This window comes from Phyllostomus hastatus, unplaced genomic scaffold (assembly GCF_019186645.2).
Source record: "Phyllostomus hastatus isolate PE091 unplaced genomic scaffold, TTU_PhHast_1.1 phas_scaffold_1066, whole genome shotgun sequence".
Taxonomy (NCBI): domain Eukaryota; kingdom Metazoa; phylum Chordata; class Mammalia; order Chiroptera; family Phyllostomidae; genus Phyllostomus; species Phyllostomus hastatus.
In genome coordinates, this window is record NW_025334004.1 from 10699904 (window position 1) to 10722923 (window position 23020).

The 23020-nt window shown below is 50.5% G+C and overlaps 2 protein-coding genes across 2 annotated transcripts; both read left to right on the forward strand.

Annotated features, from left to right (window-relative positions):
• The first annotated feature begins 247 nt into the window (after nucleotides 1-247).
• On the forward strand, nucleotides 248-22836 carry HOGA1 (4-hydroxy-2-oxoglutarate aldolase 1). Its single transcript, XM_045854445.1, has 7 exons — nucleotides 248-757; nucleotides 12110-12238; nucleotides 12437-12564; nucleotides 13018-13152; nucleotides 13409-13505; nucleotides 15129-15262; nucleotides 21909-22836. Exons 1-7 carry the CDS (start codon nucleotides 547-549, stop codon nucleotides 22056-22058), a joined length of 984 nt encoding a protein of 327 aa, XP_045710401.1. The 5' UTR covers nucleotides 248-546; the 3' UTR covers nucleotides 22059-22836.
• On the forward strand, nucleotides 4585-5655 carry CUNH10orf62 (chromosome unknown C10orf62 homolog). Its single transcript, XM_045854446.1, has one exon. The coding sequence runs from the start codon at nucleotides 4606-4608 to the stop codon at nucleotides 5296-5298; it is 693 nt and encodes a 230-aa protein (XP_045710402.1). The 5' UTR covers nucleotides 4585-4605; the 3' UTR covers nucleotides 5299-5655.
• Nucleotides 22837-23020: the final 184 nt, after the last annotated feature.

Sequence of the window (23020 nt, forward strand, 5' to 3'; positions counted from 1 at the left end):
CTCGTCCTGGCCCGCCCCCCACCTTGTGACTGTGGGGCTGTGTATAGCCAGCACAGGCCTGTCACGTGGCAGCCTTGACAGGAGGAGCCTGGTTGGCAAGTGGGGCAGCCAAGGGACTGTGGATCACCCAGGCCTGCCACACCTCCCACAGGCTCAGCCAATTGGCTCCTCCAACCAACCACGGAACTGCCAAGAGGAAGCTGGCAGGGCTCCTGGCTTCGGGGCTGGGAATTGTAGAAGGAGGGCCTAGGCCCTACTAGAGACACCCTTTAGTGTCAGGACCCCAGGAGCCAGCCCTCTAGCTAGTAGAGGGATGTGGGGTTGTGACATTTCTCTAGCTGCTCTCCAGAGACAAGAAGACCCCCCTGGGACCTACAGGCCTAGTCTTTGACCCTGGGGACACCCAGCCCAGACTGCCCCAGGGCTGAGAAGTCAGGGGGCAGCAAATTTTTAACTAGACACATTGATCATTAACAGGGATAACAAGGAGTCCAAACAGCCTCCCATAAGGGCAGAGGCTAGCTGGACCCCAGGCCTCCTGTGGAGATGCTGGGCCCCCGAGTCTTGTCCTCCGTGAGGCAGGGGCTGAGCAGGGGCTTATCTAGGAATGTGGGGGTCCGAACTTCAGGGGAGGGGAAGAAAGTGGACATTGCAGGCATCTACCCCCCTGTGACCACCCCCTTCACCGCCACTGCAGAGGTGGACTATGGGAAACTGGAGGAGAATCTGCACAAACTGGGCACCTTCCCCTTCAGAGGTAAGTGGGCCTGTCCACCGTGGGGCTCAGGGGAGGTGTGAATGACACTGCTCTCTTCAGCCAGACGCCAGAGGAAGGCACACAGACTGTCAAGCCGCTCAGGAACAGTGGACTACCCTGGGGTCACTTTATTATGGGACAGGGGCAGAGAGCACTGGTCTGAAGTCAGGAGATAGGTGGGAAGCTGGCCTGGGACCTTGACTGAACCTCTCCTGCCTCAGTTCCCGCAGCTGTAAACTGCTAAAGCACCGTCCTAGCTCTCAGCATTAGCGCGGGGATCAGACCAGATAATGGGCGTGAATGTCCTTGTCCAGCAGGCACTCCGTGCAGGTGCAGGGGCGGCCAGGTGCCAGGTGGCAGCCCAGCCAGCAGGCTCATTTCCCTCAAAGCCTTGTTTACACTCTTCCGGGCAAAGCCTCCCTTAGCTGAATTAATTCCTGTTCTGGGTCCTCTGACTCACTTCCCCCCCAGCACATTAGTTTTCCCTCGCTGAGGCCAGGGCCCAGATCTTATCTGTGGCACTCAGCTCGTCACCCAGCCACAAGTGCAATGAGTGAGGGCAGAAGAAGTGGGAAAGCCCTCCCGTCCTGCCCTGCCCACCCTCATCCATCACTCGTGAGAACTCCCCGAGACAGTACTCTCAAGAGCCCCACTTCACAGATGGGAAGATGAGGCTCAGAGTGACACGGTCACTCGCCCAAAGTTGCTTACTACTACATGGCTGGGCTGGGCTTTGAACCCAGGTCTCACTGCACAGCCATGCTGAGTTTCACCCCACCGCACTGACTGCCGGAGCTCAGGTGATTTCTGCAGCGCCTGGGCAGCGCCAGCTTTGGGAATGGAGTGGCTCCATTGAAGGCGGTGAGTGGAGCAGTTAAGAACGTGGACTCCAGCCCAGCTGGGTGGCTCAGTTGGTTGGAATGTCATCCCGAACACCAAAAGGTTACAGATTTCATTCCTGGCCAGGGTACATACCTATGTTGCAGGTTTGATTCCCCATTGGGGCTCGCACTCTCTCTCCCTTCCTTCCTTCCTTTCTCTCTAAAATCAGTAAACACCCTCGGGTGAGGATTTTTTTAAAAAGGAATGTGGGTTCTAGATTCAAATCACAGCTCTGCCACTGACTTAGCTGTGGGCTAGCACCTCTAAACTTCAGCACCCCATCTGACACCCGGGAGTAATCATGTGCGTCTCATACGATGGTTGGGAGAAAAATCTGGGAGAATGCAAGTGAAAGCATGCTGTGAGTTGTAGAGTGATACACTGAAAGGTACTGATTCCAATAGTAACAGTTATTAGAATGGCAGTACTGTTGGAACTGTGGGCAAAGCTGCTTTGGGACAGTGACTGCTGGCCTGGCTGAGACCCCGTTCGTCTCTTGGTGCTGAAGTGATGTGATCCTTCCCTAGGGGACAATGAATGTCTTGTGGCCACCCCCATGCTGAGCTGTGGCACAAACTGTTAAGTAAATTTCTGCTGGGGCTCAGGGCTTTGGGGCCTGAAGGTCTGAGCTGAGGCTGTATTCTCTTGAAGCAAAGTGAAGAGCTCCTTGAATCTCTAAGAGGAGAAAAGATTCTGCTTCACCTTCCAGGTTCGAGGGCACCTTAGTGCAGGGGGTGGGCAGGGTAGACTTTGCATCTGATGTATGGCTGCTGCCCAGAGAATAGGCAGCAATGGGGAGTATGGCTGCTCCACAGAGACCCCCAGGTTCTTTGGACTCCCCCCCCCCCACCGCCCCACAACTCCTGCAGAGGGGACGGTGGTGCCCGGGGGGACACAGGCAGCGGTAGACTTGGCAGGATGCTGGACTATCTCCCCTGCAGCCCACGCAGGCGCCTGCTCCAGCCTTGTCTCTGTGTGGGGGTGAGGGGAGAGGCAATGGGCTGTGTAGGAAGAGCCCAGCATCTGGAGTTAGATGACTAGGAAAGAATTCTGGTTCCACCAATCACAGCAACTTTGGAGAAATTACGAAACCTCCCTAATGAAGTTTCCTCATTTTAGAATGGGAATTGAGACATAGGGTTCAATGCATTTCTCCTCCCAAGGAGCTCAAGCATGAGGCCCTGGCACAAAACACACGAAACCACCGGGTCCCATCACTGCTCCCAGGACACAGCCAGATGCCCAGGAAGGGAGCAGGGAGCCACTGTAGCTGCAAGGTCTGTGCGTCACTTCCCTGATCCCTGCCCCACGTTGCAGTTCGGCACTCCTGGACCGAGGAGAGAACCGTCCCCTTTCACATTGCCAAGGTCTCCAAAGTCAAAGGTCCTCCAAAGAGGGGAACCTGCCCTTGATGAATCAGCGAGCAGCTAGAGACAGTTAGGGAAGGCATTGCTTAAACTCTGTAGCTCTTTTCTTTTTTATTTTTAATTACAGTTGATGTACAATATTATGCAGTGATTAGACATTTATATAACTTACAAAATGATCACCCCAATAAATCTAGTACCCATATAACACCACATGTAGTTATTCAATATTATTGACTATTGTAGCTCTTTTTATTTTTTCACTGTTAATTTGAACTGATTATTTGAATAAAGAGTATTCTTTTAGGTAACAGTTATAGCCACAGACTAGCGGCGGAGTTGCTGTGTAGGGGACATTTGGTCCTGAACTCACTCCCACAAACCACCTCAGAGATGAACTTTGAGTTGTTGTTTCCAAATGAGGTCGCCAGACAAGCGCAGCACTCCTCCGGCCCGCCTGGGGAGCGGACCTCCTGCAGCACTTACACTGCCATCTTACTCCCTTAGTGTGTGGGCTGGACCCTGGCTTCTCGTGATGGGATAGAATATGTTCGTGTATATTAAAGCCCCTACTGTGTTAAATACAATGTTTTGTTTAAAATATTACAGTTTTTTTTACAAACCCCTTTTGGCATTTTTTTCATTTTTAAAAATGTGTATGATGTCTCTGGGTGGGAAAATAGCGTGGTCCTGGCCTGTTTCCTCCCGCAGAGGCCTGGGCATAACGGGGGACTGTCGGCCAGGCTGTTGGTTGTCTGTACATATGGAGAGCCTGTATGTATGGCTGACGGGCCAACCCGCTTACAACGTCCCTGAGCCCGTTTTTGGGGGTAGGCTGGGTGGTGGTGGAAAGTTCCGGGTTGCAGGTTCATCACTAGGGCAATAGGCAGCAGCCCCATCCCGGAATGGCCCCAGGGATCTGGGGCCTGGTGACATCTTTTGTCCTGTCTGTTCTGCTTTCTCAGTCCTGCTGACCCCCACCCACCCATTTGTGACCTCATGTTATTCCAGAATGAGCTCCTTGCTGGGCCCCTTTTCCTTCTGGACCTTGCTCCATAATGGGGCTGGGAGTTGATGGTGGGGATGGAATGCTGAGTTGGCAGCTGTGGGTGCTGGATGGAGGAAGAGAGAATCCAGAGACTGAGAACTGATAAGGAGGACTGAGTTGCAGAACGGGTCACAAGCAGAAGACGGAAGGGACTCAGAGTTGAGGAAGCTGGCCTTCCACTGACCTTGGGGACAGCTGTCAGGGTGGGAGACAGAACCTGGACCCTCAGGCAATGTCTGCCAAACTGAACAAGAGGGACGCTGTGGCCTCTCCCCACCCCGCCCCCACACCAATGAACCTCATAATGGGGTTCATTGCTGAGGCGGGAGGGGCATCCTAGGAAGGGTGCAGCGGGGGGCCTGCTGGCCAGACACCCACAGGGAGCTTGCCCTTTCAAGCATGAAACATACCATCTGGGCTCCCCCACTCCCAGTGTGCTCTTAGGTCTGCCTGCCTGGCGTAGGGTCCTGGAGAACTTCTTGGAGCTCATCCAGCAGCCATCATGCAAGGTGGTGCTGGGGACAGTCCTCTTACTCGGAGGTGGAGGCCTCATGCTGTGGCTTCAGAGGAAGAGGAGAAGGAAGATAGCTTCTGAGTCTCCACAAGACGAGCACGAGCCACAAAGCACACAGCGCCACAAAGCACAGAATGACAACTGGATCAAGTCTCACTTTAGCCGCCTTTCCGAAGAGAAGCTGGCCACCCACGGCGGTACCGCCCCTCCACAGCCTAATAGTGGCCACAGAGAGGCCAGCACCATGATGCTCATGGAGACCGCCCCCTCGAGGCAAGGAGAAGCAGGCACTGCTCGCCACCAGGGGCCCTTCCTGAACAAGCAGAAGGTTTTTGGGCCCTCAGTGGTCAAAGAGACCCACAAGGGGTCCTCATCAACAGATGAGGCTACGTGGTCCGCCGTGGCTAGTAGCACTAAGGACATTGACGCCAAGGGACGGCAGCTGGCTAACTCCATGATGCAGCGGGCCATGGTTTACCAGAATTCAGGCCACGTGGAACCCAAGGACATCAACCAGGAGGAGCTGAAGGCCCTCGGGGAAGTGGAGATAAAGCTGAAAAGTAATTTCCTCACCCAGCGGGAAACCACTGTAACTGGTATGAACCACACACACACCTTCCATGGCCACGGTCACCATGGCCACCAGGATCATCCAGGCCACCCGAGCCACCAGAGCCACAGCCTGCCCAACCGCAGCCATCAGCCCTATCACCCCTTTGAAGCCACCTAACCACAGATGGAGCGGCCCCTTCCCCCAACAGGGTTGGTACACAACCACAGGCCTGTTTTCTCTCCCGTGGGACAACCTGTGTGGCCCAGAGTAAGATGCTCCACCCTGATCCCTTCCACCTTCGGCCCCCTCGGGGGTCCTGGGCCCCTCTGACTTCATGAGCAGGGTCTGCCACAGAGGACAGCCCTCGTGGAGGGAGAGCTGGGAAGAAGCACAGCAACTGAAACAGACTCACAGGCCCCTGCACCCACCCCCTGTGCTCACCCACTGAGAGAAGACAGATGAGGCAGATCCCAGGAGCAGCTGAGAGCCCTGCGCTGACGCCACAAGCCTGGAACTGAGCCAATAAAGCCTTGTACACCCTCACTCTGAGTCTGGGGGCTCTGTGGCCAGCTTCAGTGCTGGCAGGATATGGGGAGAGGGTCCTCTCGGTGTGGGCCCTGCCCTGGGGCCTTTTCACTGGGCTGATTTCAGACACCATAAAATGGCTTCCCTGGTCTCAGGTTCTGGGGCTGGAATATCTCCAGAGGGCTGCACATCCACCAACCTGCTGTTGCCAGGGAAAGAGGGAGCAGCCAGGAATTGGGGGGGGGGGGTGAGATAGACTTCCAGAAGCAAGGGAGTAAGTGGGGTGGGCTCTAGGCCCCTGTCCTATGGGTGCCTTCCTCACCGGGTCTACCCCTTCTCCAGTCACACAGCATCCCCCCTGCAGTGCCCTGTCTGCCCGCCTGCTCCCTCGGGCCCCCGGGGGGTCCCCCTGGTGCTCCCCCGTCACCCTTAGGGCTACTGTGCTCTGTATTCTCTCCTTGTTTACATTAGCATGGCCAGGCTGGGACTGTCGCTTCTGCTAGCACGACCAGCAGCCCCTTCTTTTTGAGGGTTGGTCTGTGTGTCCCTGGTGGGTGCCACTTCTCTGTTAGGTGTTATGGCACAGACCCATGAAGGAGACCCTCACATTCTCTCCGTGTTGCAGACCAGGCTCCTGAGGCTCAGAGACGTAATCTGCCTGAGATGGCTCAGACCATCCTCGGTGTCACTGGGATTAGACCCTGCTTCGGCTGACCCGGAAGCCCCAACCCAGGCCCCTGCCCTGTTCCTACCCCAGTCCCTTGCTCACGGTCCCCAGCTGAGTCCCCCTCTCTCACGCTTATCCCTGTCCTCTTCCCGCATGTCCTGACACTGTCTGTGCCCCCTGACAAGCCTCCTGCTTCCTCTTCCAGGGTCCCAGGAAGCCATTTCTAAGGCAACAGGTGACCCCCAGTGAGGCAGTTAAAGGGAGGCAGTTGTCTCCCCCCGGGAACTGAGAGAAGTCGGCAGCATGGCACTGGCTAACCCCCAGTGAGCCCTTCATGTAGAAATTTCTTCCTATTTCTATCTGTTATGGGTTTGCCAGTGGTTTCCAACCCGTGGGCCTGAAACTCCAGGGAGAAGGTACACAGAATCATTGCAAAGAATGGATAAATCTATCAACATCCCAAATCTTGTCTATGAGTTTTGGTGTAGAGTTGGGAATATTTAAATATTTTTGACATTACTAATAAGTGACTTTATATGAATGCTGATATATATGTTTGTATATTTAAAATACTTTCTAGTAAAAACTTAAATTGGAAAAAATGGGGTCAATCACACGGGCAAATGTTGGAGGCTGCTTAATTAGACAAAAGGCAAGAGTAGTGAGGTTTGGCTTCAAAGCTCTGGCTTACGAGCTAACTCTCGTCAGTGTGGCTCAGTTGGTTGAAATGTTGTCCCATAACTAAAAGGTTGTGGGTTCAATTCCCAGTCCAGGCACATACCTGGGTTGTACAACCCTCATCTGAGCACAGATCCCGGTCTGGGTGCATACAGGAAGCAACCAGTTGGTTCTTCTCTCTCCCATCAATGTCTCTCTCTCTCTCTCTCTCTTTGCCTTTTTGTAGAAGAAATGAAAATAATGTCCTCAGGTGCGGATTAAAACAAATGCTTATACACAAAATTTAAGATTAGCTAATTGTGACTTCAGAATCTTCACTTTTAAAAAGTTTCCAACTGGCAAAATTCAAATAAAATCTGTAGCTAGTGTGGCACCAAGGTCAATTCCCCGGTTCTGACATTGTACTGCAGTCAGGTAAGAAAGACGCTATCACTGATGTGGGCTTCGGGAGTGATCTTCAGAAATCTCCTATACGATTTTTTGCACATTTTCTATAAACTTAAAAGCAGTTCAAAATTAAATTAAAAAAAATTTTCAGACCACTTAGCTGTGAGTGCGTATTAAAGTTTCATTACAGTTGCACTGTAAGGAAAATGGCTACTAAACAGCCAACTCAAAAATACACTCTGGTCAGGATGTTTCTGTAAGAAAAGAGAACGGTTAAATCATTGTTGGACTAGCTACAAGAAGGGCAGTCAACAGTCACTAGACTCTTGCCCGAAAGTCAGCTGGGGCGGGGAGTGGCCGGTTTCCCAGACCAAGGCTCAATTCCATTAAAGCTTTCTCAAGAAATTGCTTCAGCGTTTTGTCAGGAACCTTCATGTCTTCCCTGTGGGAGGTTACGAACCACATCACAAAGGAGCTCTGCCCCAGACCAGGTGCAGGACACCTCTTCTTTCACACAACACACTGTCAGCATGCCCTCAACTGTCAGCGTGCGAAGATGTCACAGAGGAAGCCAGAGTGAGGGGGACACCATCCCTGACCTTGATGATTCTGGGCAGAGTAGGACAGGTGCCACGTGAGGAGAACAGTGTGTGGAGAACACAAGGGGGGCGGGGGGCGGGGAGGAAAGGCCCTGTGGCCCTCGCAGCCCCAGAGGAGCTGAGACCAGGAGGGGGGTCCAGGCAGAAGGGAACAGACAGCGTGAGCAAAGGTGTAGAGGCAGGGAGGAGGCAGTGGTCTGGGTGATTTTGACAGTCGGTTTGGCTGCAGGGCAACATTTAGAGACAAACAAAAGGTAGGAGAAACGCCAGAAAAGGGACTATAGGGCCTAGAGCCCAGGAGGATTTAGGAGGCCCCCCACTACATTTCCTCGCTTGAGAAATTTTGCCTAACCCCATAGGTGGGGTGGAGGAGAATAAAGCGTTCAAGGACCTTTGTGAATTTTTGAGTAGGCAACAGGGAAAGGTAAGGAACGTGTAGTAGAAGAAGTTCAGAGAGGACACATCCAGGGGAGAGATCCCAGGAAGACTTCTCAGAGGAGGTGGCAAAGATTATGGGCTAAGGGGACACAACAGTGAAAGAGCCTGTGATTCCTTTTGGCCACAGTGAGTCTCTAGGTTGCTTGTGCATCCCCAGCCCCAGACACCCACTACTCTTCCCAGGCCACTCTGGCTGCCCAGAACAGTCAGCATAACCAAGAGGGAGAGGCTTTCCAAGTGGGTGTTTTTGTCTTATAGCTGGAGGGGCCTGGGAGGTCCAGGGGCAGCCTCCCCTCCCACACTGGCCGTCATCCTCAGGTCGACCGAGGCCGCCCTCAGGATTGAAGCTTGAGCACTTTCTCCTGACTCTGAAATAATTACAGCTAACACCGAGTGCCAGGTTCCATTCTAAGCACTTCACAAACTATCTCATTTAAGCTCCATAACAACTCTTCGAACAGGGTGCTCATGTTATCCCCATTTTTCATTTGATGACGCTGAGCTTTGGTCAAGCCATTGGCCCAAGATCTCATAGCTGGAAAAGGGGCACTCTACTGCCCTGGTCCACCTCTCATTTTCCCTGTTCCCACTGGGACACTGGCCTTTTCCTCCTCTCTAGTCCCCTCTCTACAACAGCAGAGACACATGGGGGCTGAAACTGGACAGCCAAGTGGAGAATGCTCTTGGGGCAGCAGTTCATAGATTTCAAAGGGCTTTCGTGTACATTTCCTTCTTTGTGCCTTTAGGGGTAGCCCTCTAAGGTAGGATCGAAATGATTTTTATTGTCATCCCATAGGGAAGGAAGTGGATGCCTTAGGTGGTGTGGCTCAGTAGAATTAGTGCCGGGCTGTGAACCAGTATGTTGCCGGTTCGATTCCAGTCAGGGCACAAGCCTGGGTTGCAGGCCTGGTCTCCAATAGGGGGTGTGCAAGAGGCAACCACACACTGATGTTTCTCTTCCTTTCTTTCTCCCTCCCTCCCTCTCTCTCTGAAAATAATTAAATAATTTTTTTTAAAAGGAAATAGAGACTCAGAGGCGTGATGTGACTGGCTCAATGGCCAGGTGACTTGCATCCAGTGCTTCCCTGACTCTGCCACTCTCTCCTCCCAGCCTGTTATTCCTTCCCTCTTAGGAGTCAGGACTGGGTCAGATGCTCCCTTAAATGACACAAGGAAGAGGCCACTGGCAGTCTGGAGCACAGGGCCTTCCTTCACCTCCCAGAGTGTTAGACCCAGCTGTTCTGCTGTTGAGGCCCCACTGGGCTCCAGAGTCCCAGGGGCCTCTGGGACTGACCGCCCACAATGAAGGGATACTTGGGGGTGAGTGGCTATGGCTGAAGAAGTGGCTGGAGCAAGAACTCACCTCAAACACCTCCAAGGAGGGACGAGGAGAGACGGTAGGTACAGTTAGGGGGAGAAATGTTCTTCCATTTAGCTAAAGGGAGTAGCAGAAGCTTGATCTCTGTCTTTGATCTCTAAATCAGAGGGTGCTGGGCCGGCCACGGTTGCCCTGGGGCCCTCTCCAGGGCTGGCAGCTCTACGAGTGGGGATGACCCACTGGGAAAGCCCTGGGCCCTTATGTAACGAGACAGGAGGAGGCTCCTACGATCAGCTGCCAGCCTGACACAGAGGAATTGGCCTGACACGGAGGAATTGCTCCTAAGGAGGCAATCCAACAGAAGCCAAAAGCTATTTGCTTCAAGATGTTCCCTGCAATGTTAGCAAGACAAAACAAAACAAAACAAAATCCTGGAAAAAATGTAAAGTATGCAGAGCTATCCTGGCAATCTATCCAGTGGACTCTAACGGCCTAGTGAGCAGCACGGAAAAGCTTTGTGGTGTAACCCGGACTCTACATCACACTGTGTCCCCTGAAGATGACTCATGGGAACAGTCTCTCTTGGTCCCAGTGCCGGGAAGCTCTGTGCTTCTCCAGGGCAGCTGCTTGCTTTGGTCTCGAGTCCTGCATATCTGTCGGCTGACCACAGTTCCCTTTTAGCTTTGATCGTCGGGCAGCTCCAAGGCCAATTCGTGGCCCATCGCTCACAGCCGTATGGCAGGGGGTTTGAAATCTATATTGTTCCCGAATTTATTCTCTCCCAAACACTTCTATTTATTAATGATCTTGTGGTACTTTATACTGTATTTGCCAACTATTGAAGAAAAATATATTTTGGAATACAGTTGTGTAGAGAGGAGAAAGAAGAGGAAAGAGAAAGTTTTTTTTTTAAAAAAGGAGGCAAATGGTTTTACTAACACTCCTTTCAGATTTAGCTGAACAGTGGCAATTCTGCTGCTCTCTCATGGATATAAAAGGGTTGACACCTTTAACTGGTAATGTGAGAAGCCATTTCAGTGATAGATAGAAAATGAAAAAAATAAAAGAATGAAATGTCACTTTTCACCCAGAAAATCGGCAACAATTAGTGCCGACCATCCCCAGGGCTGACACTGACAGACTCTCCTCTGCGCTGATGGGATGTGAGCTGGCTGATCAGAGAGACGCACGGCGTGGGCAGGGGCGCATTCATGTTCGACTCGGCAGCTACGCACCTCAGTGAACTGTAGGGCAAGTCTTGGGCATGGGCACCGAAGACTTCACAGAAAATGTTTGTTTCAGCATTGCTAGGAAAAATGAGGAACATTCCGCCCTGGCCAATGTAGCTGTTGGTTGGGTGCCGTGACATAAACCAGACGGTTGCAGGTTTGATTCCCAGTGTAGGCACACGTCTGGGTTGCAGGTTCCATTCCCACTCAGGCCACATGTGGAAAGAAGCTGATCAATATTTCTCTCTCACATCAACGTTTCTCTCCCTCTCTTTTTCACTCCTTTCCCTGTCTCTAAAAATTTTTTTTAAAGTATTTTAACTAAATAAATAAAACAAGCCCTGGCTGGTATGGCTCAGTGGCTTGAGTGTTAGCCTGTGGACTGAGATGTTGCTGGTTCCATTCTCAGTCAGGGCACATGCCTGGGTTGCGGGCCAGGTCCCCAGGTGGGGGCATGTGAGAGGCAACCGATCAATGTATCTCTTACACATCAATGTTTCTCTCCCACTCTTTCTCCCTCCCTTCCCCTCTCTCTACAAATAAATAAATAAATAAAAACAAGAAAACATTCTAAATGTCCTCAAGGGGAGAGTGAAAAGTGAATCGTGGTCTGAGCTCACAATAGAATATTATATAACAATGAAAAACGAATGACTCAGAGTTGCCTGTCCCGCTGTGGACAAAGCTCGAAACCCAGTGTCGGGCAAAAATGGCAAACTGCGGGAGATATATATGTTTGCTTCCATTTCTACAAAGTTTAAAGTGGCAAAACCTGTTATGTCTTGTTTGTGTCTCAAGGGTATAAAGACATGAATGGGAATAATAACCCCTGAGTCAGGACAGCAAGAGGAGGAAGGACAAGGGGATCAGGGGAGGGTTGCCGTGGGTGCTGAATATAAACATTTGGATTCTGTTATTACTTCTTCTTTGGGGCCTGGCTAAAACAGTTCATTAAAGCAAATGGTGTGAACACTGTTACTGCAACTGGGTAAACATTCTGGCTGCATCAGGACAAAGATGGGAAGGAAATGTGTGAAAAACTATGATTTTCAGGAGGTTGGAACCCTGGTGAAGGTAACACGAATGTCCCTGTTGTTCATAAGAGGATGGGAAGGTGGCTTTTGATGTGATGTGATGTCTCCTGCAGGCTTTGTGGTCCAGGGCTCCAACGGTGAATTCCCCTTCCTGACCAGCAGTGAGCGCCTGGAGGTGGTGAGCCGCGTGCGCCAGGCCATGCCCAAGGACAAGCTTCTGCTAGCTGGCTCTGGCTGCGAGTGTGAGGCCATAATGCCCTGGGCCCTGGGGGTGGCTGGGTGTGGGAGGCCAGGCTCCTTGGCCCAGGAGCTGGGTCCAGTCTACTTGTCTGTCTCTTCTGCACCCCTTGCTTGCCCCAGGGTCCTAGCCCAGCCTTTCTTCCTCCTCCTGTTCTCTCCCTCCATGGCCTGGATGGAAGACTCCCTCTTTCCTCCCGCAGCTACTCAAGCCACAGTGGAGATGACCGTGAGCATGGCCCAGGTAGGGGCTGACGCCGCCATGGTGGTGACCCCTTACTACTATCGCGGCCACATGAACAGCGCTGCCCTCATTCACCACTACACCAAGGTGGGTGTGAGGGGTGGGCAGAAGGTTGAGGTCTGGGTCCAAGAGGAGGCTGAGTGAGGGGGAGTCTCTGCCTGAGAAGAGGAGGCTGAGAAGCTAGGAAGGGAGTGGCAAGCCTGGGAAGGGGAGAAGCGCCACCAGGTGCCAGCTGTGTGATGCTGGCTGACTGCCCTAGCCATGCTGTTGCTGTTTCCTCCCTTCTCAAATGGGAGGAATTGAGGTGCCTTTTTCACAGGGTTGTTGTTAGGACTAAATTCTATCAAATCACAAAGAACTTAGGACTATGTGCTTGGCACATGGAAAGCACTCGCTAATTATTATCCACTATCACTGCTTACAAGCAGGGCATGGAGCACTGTGACTTCTAGTCCAGGAGGTGGGCCTGGCCGGGGCTCTCTGGCCTGGACTTGTTGGGCCCAGGCAGCTGCTCTCTCCCCTCTTCTTTTTGTCCCTAAGGTCGCTGACCTCTCTCCAATTCCTGTGGTGCTATACACTGTCCCAGCCAACACAGGGCTGGACCTGCCTGTGGACACAGTGGTCACACTTTCCCAGCACCCGAATATCATCGGCATCAAGGACAGTGGTGGTGATGTGAGTGGCAGCAGCTCCTGGCTGAGGGACCACCCACTTCTCTTTTGCTCCCAGCTCGTCCCTGCAGCTCTGGGACCTGCTTCAGTTTGGGTTCTCTCGGTTGATCGGTCAGTCGTCTGGGCTTTCCCAGGGAGCCTCGTCTGAACTTGGGAGCTCCTCACAGGGGCCTGGGTTCTCATCTGCCTACACTGGTCCAGCCCCCACCCAGGCTGGCCTGAGGCTCTGGGCCCCATTTACACCAGGTTTGCTGTTACAGGTGACCAGAATTGGGCTGATGATTCACAAGACCAGGAGGCAGGATTTCCAGGTGCTGGCTGGATCGGCTGGCTTCCTGCTGGCCAGCTATGCCATGGGTAGGCCCCCCACTGATCCCGCACTGTGAAGGGTGACCCAGATGCACCCAGACAGCTGGAAAAGACCGTGAGGGCAAGGGCTGGGTCTGCAGAGGGCCCCTGTCAGCTTGCTTGCTCTGAAATCTCAGAAGTCCAGCGCACTGCTTGTCTGGACACTGGGAGCTTGTGAGTGACCTCGTTTTTGGCGGAGGAGGGTAGCCATGTATAAACCCTGGCCTATCATAGAGATGCCTGAAATTTGCTCTAAGTCCCAAGCTCCCTGCTTCGGTGACAAATTTAGTTCCTCTAATCTCACGGAGGCCTTGAAGTCCTCCTCTGTATTCCAGAGTCGATTTTCTTCTCTCTCCGGTTCCAGGCTAGAATGAATGCTCAGACCTGCAAGGCTGGGCCATGGATCTTCAGCTGCCTGATCAGACTCTGTCCCAGTCCAGGATACTAGGAATGTCACCATTAGAGCAACTGTTCTTGTCCATTTGGGGTCAAGGTCCTTGGGTTCGGGTTGGGTTTGAGACAGAGGGAGCTGTGGGGGGTCGGGGTGGGTGGGGGAAGAGCATCTGCTCCTTCAGCTACACAGACGTAAGTTACTTTTCCAAAGCTGCAGGCTCCTCTCCTCTCTGGTCTGTGTAGACTTGGGCTCATCGCCTAGGTCCTTGCACATCCCCTCTGCATATCACCGTTGCTAACGTTACAGAGGAAGAAGGGGGCACTCAGCTATGCCTCGTTCCTGAGAGTGGGGCAGGTGGAAAAAGCACAGGCTCTGGAGGCTGGAGGAATCTGACTGGAATCTCAGCTCTGGCATTTATTCACTGAGTATCGGTGGGCAAGATACTCAACCTCTCTAGGCCTGAGTTCCTACACGGTAAAGCAGGGAAGGTGTTGTGAGAGAGAGCGCTGGCTCTCTGTCTGCCCTTGTGCTTGGCACGTAATAGGGATTCAATAAATGGCAGCTATATTAGCCCATTCCTAATTGCCCGCTTTCTCCAGTTTTGAAGCCCCTCTGCTTAGGGTCACGCCTCACTAGCCTTAGCATCACACTCACAGGCTGGCAGAAGTGGCAGGGCCCTCTGCGATCATAGCCAGCCCATATTCATTGCCAGGTGAGGACAAAGAGGACCAGCGGGTCTGTGACTTGTCCAAGTTCATGCAGCCAATGGGAGGAAATTCCCAGTGTCCTGTGTCCAGAGTGCTTTCCACTCCCCCACCTCTGTTCCCAGCTGAATTCACATGGTGGGGGGGTAAGATTTCAGGACAAAGGCTTCCCATCCACTTCACCCCCTCCCAGGACCTGTGAGTCAGGGGGCTAGTGGAGGAGTGTGGAGGTGTCAACCTTTAGGTGGGACTTGACTTTTTGCGGAGGAGGGGAGTGCAGGGAAGCAACTGTCCTTGAGCTGGTATTCAAGCTCTTCTCCCTGACCCTCAGCCTTCGGGGTTCTGCTTCAATCATGCTGGCAGCTTTTCTCTCCACACCCTGCGGACTCGCAGAGCAAGCCTTTCACATGGCCACCCAGTGGCACAGAAATCCACGTCCTAGCTCCCCAGAACAAAGAGGTCCTGGGGGCTAGAGTTTGTAATTCTCTGAGAGAAGAGGCTCTGGCTGATGTTCTGCATCTCACTCTGGGGCAGGAGGCGTGGGCGGCGTGTGTGCCCTGGCCAACGTCCTGGGGGCTCAGGTGTGCCAGCTGGAGCGACTCTGCCTCACAGGACAATGGGAAGATGCCCAGAAGCTACAGCACCGCCTCATCGAGCCAAACACTGCGGTGAGCTCCCCGCCAATGGCAGCAGAGGGTTGGGGGTGGGGATGTCCTCCCTCGGGTGGGAGCCAGGGTGGCCACCAGCATCCCCACTCAGCCTCTTTCCTATCAGAAGGTCCTGTCAGAGAACACCCCAGTGTGGCAACGCCTTGTGCCTCCCCAGAAAATCTTGACTTCAGACGAAGTTGAGCCCTAACTTAAGTGTGCGTTAGAATTCATTTAGGGAATCTGGTTAAAACTATGATCCTTTAGGCCCAGGCATAGGCACTGAGTCAAGGATGATAAGTGATTGTGACATAAGTCATCCTGGGACCTTACGTAGGGGCCACGGCCTTTATGCCAGCTTCATAAGGGGCCAGATCCTTGAAAACAAACAACAAAACAAGCAAAAACCAAGCCAGAATTACTGCGGGAACTATTGGAATGGTGGAGGTGTTTAGAGCCCAGATTCCCCAGGAGAGTTCTGTCTTCAGATAATCTATTCTGCAGCCAGATCATGTACCCCAAGTCTGTGCTGGGCAAGTCAGGAAGAGCCAAGGCAGAAAGCTGTTGAGTGCCAGGCAATGCTGTGTGGAGCCTGAGGTGCCCCTGCCCCCCAAAATGTGTGCCCCTAGAGACATGTTTTTCTGCATGTTTTAGATGAACACAGTACAGGGAGAGCACGTGCACCCACTTCCCAGTCTCCCCAGTGGCAACTGCATCCCAGCCAGGATCCAGACACCGAGACAGTCAAGACACACAGCACTTCCATCAGCACAGAGCCCCTCCACGCTGCTCCTTACAGCCACACATGCTCACCTCCTGCCGCTGCCCCCTCTTTAGCCTGTGGCAACCACAAATATGGTCACCAGTTTTAATTTTGTCAGTTCAAGGCTGTTATGTAAATGAAATAATATAGTCTAGAACCTTTTGAGACTGGCTTTTTTTCCCCACTTGGTATAATTTTCTGGAGATTCATCCACGTGTTGCATGGGTCAATAGGTGGTCCCTTTTTTTTTTTTTGTTCACGTACACTTGTCTCCCTTTTTCCCCCACTGCTCTCTCCACCCCCACCTCCTACCCAGGTGGTTCCTTTTTATTGACGACTAGTATTTCATGGTATGGCCACACCACCACTTGTTTGGCCATTCTCCTGGAGAAGAACAGCTAGGTGTTTCCAGATTTGGCTATTCAAAGCTGCTAGGAACATGCACTTACATGTTTTTCATTTTTCTGGGAAAAACATATAATTGCTGGGTCATGTGATGATTGCATATTTAGTGTTTTAAGAAACTGCCAAACTGTTTTCCAGAGTGGCTGGAAAAATTTTACATTTTCATCGGTGTAAGTGTATGAGTGATCCAATTTTTCTGCATCCTTACCAGCATTTGATCTCGTGGCCATCTTCTATTTTGGTCATTGTGATAGGTGTGTGGTGCTATTTCACTGTGGTTTTCATTTGCACATGTCTTACGGCTAATGCTATTGAACTTGTTTCCATGTATATACTTGTCATCTGTATATGCTCGTAGATGAAATGCCATTTTATGTCACTTGCCCATTTTCTAATTGGATGATGATGATTATTTTATAAGTTCTGGGAGTTCATTACATCTCCTAGATACTAGGCCTTTGTTAAATATGTGGTTTGCAAATATTTTCTCCCAATCGGTAGCTTGTCATTCTCTTAAAATGTCTCTTGAAGAGCAAAAGTTTTTGATTTTGATAATGTTCAGTTTATCAATATTTTTTTATGTTTATGCTTTGGATGTTAAGTCTAAGAACCGTTTGCCTACCATCAAATTGTGAAGATTTTCTCCAATTTTTTTTCTTAAAAGCTTTCTAATTTTATATTTTACAAGTTTTTGAACTACTGGTATTTTGAGTTAATTTTTGTGTAAAGTGGGAGACTTAGATCAAGGTTCTATTTTATTTTATTTTTTACTTTTGTTTTTTGCCTATAGAGACTCACTTGCTCCAGCAGCAAGGCTGAAAAGGTGATCTCTCCTCCATTGAGTGACTTTTGTGCTTCTGTCAGAAATCAGTTGGGCGGGTTTGCTACTCTTTCCATCGATCCACCGTCTGCGATGCCCTGCAGTCTTGATTACTGTAGTGCATCATAAATCTTCAAATCAGGCAGACTGATTCTTCGCACTTTGTTTTTTCAATATTGTTTTAGGCGGTCAAATTCCTTTGTCTTTCCATATAAATTTTAGAGTAATCTGGTCCACATCTACAAATATTCTTGCTGGGATTCTGATAGGAATTGTGTTGAACCTGTACCAGTTTCGAGGCAATTGATATGTTACCTATATTGTCTTTGAATTCTTGAATGTGCTATGTCTCTCCATCTATGTAGACTTCCTTTGATTTATTTCATCAGCATTTTGTAGTTTTTGGCAAACAAATCCTGTACTAGTTTTGAGAGATTTACACCTAAGTGGCTCATATTTTTTAAATTATTATAAATGGTACTGTATTTTAAATTGCACTTTTCATGAGGTCATGGTTAGTGTATAGAAACACCATTGAGTTTTGCATGTTTGTCTTGTATCTTAGGACTTTGCTGAACTCACTTATTAGTCCTAGGATTTTTTTGGTAGATTCCTTGGGGTTTTCTACAGACAATCATATCCTCTATAAATAGGGGGGCTATGTCTTCTAGTGCCTTTCTCGCCTTATTGCGCCCGCAAGGACTTCCTGAACAATGTTGAATGAGCCTGGTGATGGCAGACACCCTTGCCTTGTTCCTGATCTTAAGGGAAAACGCTCAGCCTTTCTCCATGAAGCCTGGTGTTAGCTGTCGCCTTCTGTAGCTGCTCACTATCAAGTTGAGGAAGTTCCCCCTCCATTCTAGTTTTCAGAGAGTTTTTTTAAAGTTGTAAATGGGTGTTGAATTTGGTCAAATGTTTTCCTGCATTGACTGATATGATCATGTGATTTTTTTTCCTTTTTAGCCTGTTAATATGGTGGATGACATTAATAATTTTCAAATATTGAGCCAGAATTGCATCCCTGGAATAGACCCCACTTCCCTGGAATAGACCCCACTTAGTCATGGTGTGTAACCCTTTTTATATACTGCTGAATTCCATTTGCTGATACTTTATTAAGGAATTTTCTGTCTCTATTCATGAGGGATACTGGTATGTAGTTTTCTTCTCTCTCTCTCTCTAGTACTACCTTTGTCTGATTTTGGTATTAGGATAAAAGTAGCTTCATAAATCCATGCAAAAGTATTCCCTCCTCTTCTGTTTTCTGGAAGAGGTTCTGTAGAATTGATATCAAATCTTTTTGTACACAGTTTTTGGAATTCTCCTGTGAAACCATCTAGGCCAGGAGATTGTTTTAGGGGGAGCTTTAACATTTTTTTCAGCTCTGAACTGGGCCTCCACTGAGGCAGCCTGGGCTGGGGAATGTGCTTCCTCACCGCTCCAGCGCGGCCTCTGCGGACGCCATGGGTGGGTCTGCAGAGTCTGGCCTCCTTAAGGGTGGACCGTGGGGGAAGCTAGGACTCCCCGCCAGGCCTCCTCTGAGACTACCCTTCACAGATGGGGAGGGACACTCTCTTCTGCTGGGCTGTGGGACAGAAGACCTGGCTCCCCATTCAGCCTTGCTGGCCTGGGTGATGGTGGGGACGCAGATTTTTTGAGGGGTGGAGTGTGGCTGGAGTAGAGTAGTTGTTGTCTGAAAGTTTTCCGTCTTGCTAGGCTGCTCCTTTCCTTGACTGGAGAGAATAGCCTTTTGTTGGGGCCTTTCTTGGCCTTTCAGGGCCGCTGGCTCCTGCAGCTCCACGGCTGGGCCGGCTGACCCCCCACTGTATGGCTCCTGGGTCCTGAGGTCCCCAGTCGGTCCTCCTTCTCTCTACTTCTGAGTCTCGTTGTGCTTGTTTTTATATAACGTGCAAGGACTTTTAGTTGTATGTACTGGGAAGAACGGGGAAAAGTACATCTATTCCATCTTCTTAGAAGTAGAAGCTCTAAGTACTTTCTAAATGGTGATTTTTTTCAACCCCCAGAACATTAAAAATATTGAAAAATTTAAAAGGAGGTATGTTAAAGCTCATACACAGCATTCTTTTAGTTTTAAATATTTTATCTACACTCCAAACATAATTTGTTATAATTTTACTTCCCTGGCTTGAATGGAAACAAAGTTATGAAAACAACTTTTCCCCAAATCTAGAAAAAAATTAACCATTAAAAAATACACAGGTTGTGGGTTTGACCTCCAGGCAGAGCACAAAAAAGCAGCAACCAAAGAATGCATAAATAAGTGGAACAAAACAAATAGATGTTTCTCTCTCACTCTCCCCTCTTCCCCTCTCTCTCTAAAATCAATTTTAAAAAAATGCACAAGCCCTGGCTGGTGTGGCTCAGTGGAGTGAGCACTGGCTTGCCAACTGAAAGGTCGCCAGTTCCATTCCCGGTCAGGGCACATTCTGGGTTGCGGAGCAGGTCCTAAGTTGAGGGCATGCAAGAGGCAACCGATCCATGTTTCTCTTGCACATCGATGTTTCTCTCCCTCTCTTTCTCCCTCCCTTCCCCTCCCTCTAAAAACAAACAAACAAACAAATAAAACCTTTTAAGTAAATGAAATCTTTTTTAAAAATGAAGGGTATACAGGAACCTTGTTGTTTTATTTTGCCTTGGGCTACAGTATGTATGGCAGGGCATGTTCTGTTGGGTCCTGTCTTCATTTAAAACTTTGACACTTTATTCATTATGGATATTTTTGCATTGATTTTGATTTTTTAAAACTTGCATTAACTACCTTGACAACTGCGTTTTCTGGCATCCCTACCCCTTAGGTTTTGCATCTGAGACCAGAGTCCCAGGCTGAGCGAGGCTGTGTTTTTCATTTGAGTACACCGATGGGAGGCTCCAGCTCTCCTCACAGTTTATGTCTTTGCCTCCAAGGGGCAGATTAACTCAGATTTAGAGACAGGACAGCTGAGGAGGCAAGCATGAGTCACCTGGATGTGAAGGTTCTTCTGGGATAGGATGCTCTGCAAATAGGAAGTAAGAGCTACAGAAATGAGGACCTTTCGGCGCTGTCCCAGCGGGCACAGCTGTACCGTACCTACTGGCCAGTCCACGGGGTGGGACCTCTGCTTTCCCACTTCCATCCACCTGCAAGAGAGAAGGTCCCAGAACCTGTATACCACTTTGACGGGACTTTTGGGGTCTGATCTAAGAGTGACATTTTTCTCATTCAATTCTGGTGACATGGGACAGGTGTTGCCACCAAGTCATCTTATAGAGGAAGCAGCTTGGGCTGCCCCTTGGGAAGAGAGGATGCTTGCTGCCATCCGACGCACTACGTGCCATCCTGCCCCACCCTGCGTTCTGCCCCTCCTCTGCCAGCTCTGGGCACAGGCTCAGGAATTCCTGGAACACCTTCCTGCTGCCTGGGCTGTGGGCTCAGCCACCCCAAGAGCAGCTTGATGTCACCTTATTTCCCAGCCCTGCTCGAACACAATGTCCTTCCTCGCCTTCCCACCAGCCAGGCTCCTGCCCTGGCTATATTTAGGACTTTGCATAGTCTTTACCACCAAAGCATCCAACCCTGTCTCAGTGTCTAAACAGGGGCAGATCAGAGATCTCCAGGCTGCTATGGTGGGAGAAAGCTTTTCTCTAGGTCTTTCTTGTGTCCACACTGTCCCCTAGGTCTTTCCCACTCTACTCAGGTGTTGGGTGAAATGCTTGGGTTATTAGAACATCATGGCTGGGTGGGGCCAGGCCTGGGAAGAAAAGGGGCTTGCTAAGGCCTCCTGGCCTCTAGTGCTGAATAGTTATCAGCCACTCCTCCATCAGGCTGCCAACATTTTTGCCCCAGACAACCTTTTGTTTGTTTGTTTGTTTGTTTGTTTGTTTGTTTGTTTACCCTTCAGAAGCCCATACTTCTAAGGCTTTCCCTTCCCTCCAAATAAAACTGTCAGTAAGTAATGAGTACTTTCCTAGTTTTTAGGGACTCAAAGATTCATCTATCACTTCTGATCGGCATGAAATAACCAGTTGCTATGCTAAAAGCACAGACACTTGATGCAACATCTTCTGTAAAACTCTGAGCGTGATTTTAAGTCAACAGTAGCCTTAGGTCCGTTGTGACAATGGAAAAGACCTCAGGGACCGTGCCCAGCCCTCTCATTGTTTTAGGCAAGAGAACTTGTTCAGAGCTTGTAAGTTAATGATAAAAGTTTATACAATGAAATTTCTGTGGACAAAGATGCATTATTTTTCCCGTGAGAGCAGTTAGAGTTGGGCCAGGGAGGACCCTGCCGCAGGGAGTGCCGGTCTGGCTGTGCCTGACTTCCCAGGCCTGCCGTGCTGAGTCAGGTTCCAGGGAATGGGCCATAGACAGGTCACATTCCAGCACCCAGCCTGTAGTGTTGCTTTCTCTCCTCCATGTGGGATGGATTTTTCTCCTAAAACCAAAAAAGGCATCTACCTCTCTTAATTTGAGGTTTCAGCATTGTGTTCTCTGCAGCCGGCCTGCCTTCTGGTCTCTACTCTGGATTCCCAGTCTACTCTGGGTGTCGTGGTCTTGGCAGAGTTATTTCAATGGGGGAGAAGGGCAAGAGCCCCAACTTCCTGAGAGTGACCCATGTCTGAGTCCTGGGTACTTCTGTGCAGGGGTTCCCCAGGCTCTTCTAACAGGCCCTGCTTCTCAGGTGACACGGCGCTTCGGGATCCCGGGGCTGAAGAAAACCATGGACTGGTTTGGCTACTATGGAGGCCCCTGCAGGGCCCCCTTGCAGGAGCTGAGCCCTGACGAAGAGGAGGAGCTGCGCATGGATTTCACCAACAATGGCTGGCTCTGAGGGCAAGGATGGGACAGGCAGGAGCCCATCCTCAGCCCCTGACTGGCACCTGCGGCCCGAAGAGGAACAAGGGGACACGAGAGCTAGAGGCCCCTTTCCTGCTGCAGTCAGTCCTCCATGTGCCATGGACCAGGAGCCACATGCGCTCATTCCCTGTTCCCACAGCCCCACGGCTCCTTGAATTTGTGCCTTAAACTCTGGGTCTCCAGAGACCTCAGTCTGGGCAGGGGCAATTGTTTACTTGCCTCTCCACCGTGGATTCCCACGGCCTAAGACACGTGAGCCGGGAGCCAGAGGGGAAGGGCAGGGGCAGCCGGGCACAGGAGGGCTGCGTGTTTGAAGGGAGGACCACCTAGACTCGGGGGTGCAAACCTGACTCTAGCACACTGCAGGGCGAGGCAGGGCTCCTCGAAGAACCCAGTTCTGACCCTTTCCAGGGGATGTGATCAGAAAAATGTCACTTGTCTTTGAAAGGCACCCCCCCAAGATGTGTTCCAGCCACAGTGCCCTTTTCTGAATCCATTTTGATTCATTTCACATTCTTGTCTCTGGATTTGATCTCAACCATCAAGTGCACAGACAAGCCAGGCTTGGTAAATAATGACACCTAGTGGATAAATGTTACATTCTGGAAGACTGTTGCCATCAACCCAGGTCTGAAACCTTAGGGAAGGGGGTTGGTCTGAGACAGGACCATCCATCCTCTTGCCTATGGGCACTGTGCTTTTATTGTTAAAAATAATTACTTTGTTATTGCAATAAAGTTTAATAAGCTAAACTAGTGTGGCTGTGTAGAGATCAATACTTCACTGTTACGCAGTTCTTAGGTTTCCTGCGCAGATGTCAAGAAAGTACCTACGAGAAATTTAGCACTCCGGGCCCCAGCCTTTCCCCAGCTCTGAGAGAGACCCGCACAACCCTGAGCAAACACAGGCATTAAACTGGTGACAGCCTCAGGGTAA

Bases quoted from the DNA above. Each gene is read 5' to 3' on its own strand.
- HOGA1 (XM_045854445.1), top strand. From the start codon at position 547: ATGCTGGGCCCCCGAGTCTTGTCCTCCGTGAGGCAGGGGCTGAGCAGG. The intron at 758-12,109 runs GTAAGTGGGCCT...TGTCTCCTGCAG, and splicing joins GGGCACCTTCCCCTTCAGAG to GCTTTGTGGTCCAGGGCTCC. The intron at 15,263-21,908 runs GTGAGCTCCCCG...CCTGCTTCTCAG, and splicing joins TCATCGAGCCAAACACTGCG to GTGACACGGCGCTTCGGGAT.
- CUNH10orf62 (XM_045854446.1), top strand. From the start codon at position 4,606: ATGCTGTGGCTTCAGAGGAAGAGGAGAAGGAAGATAGCTTCTGAGTCT.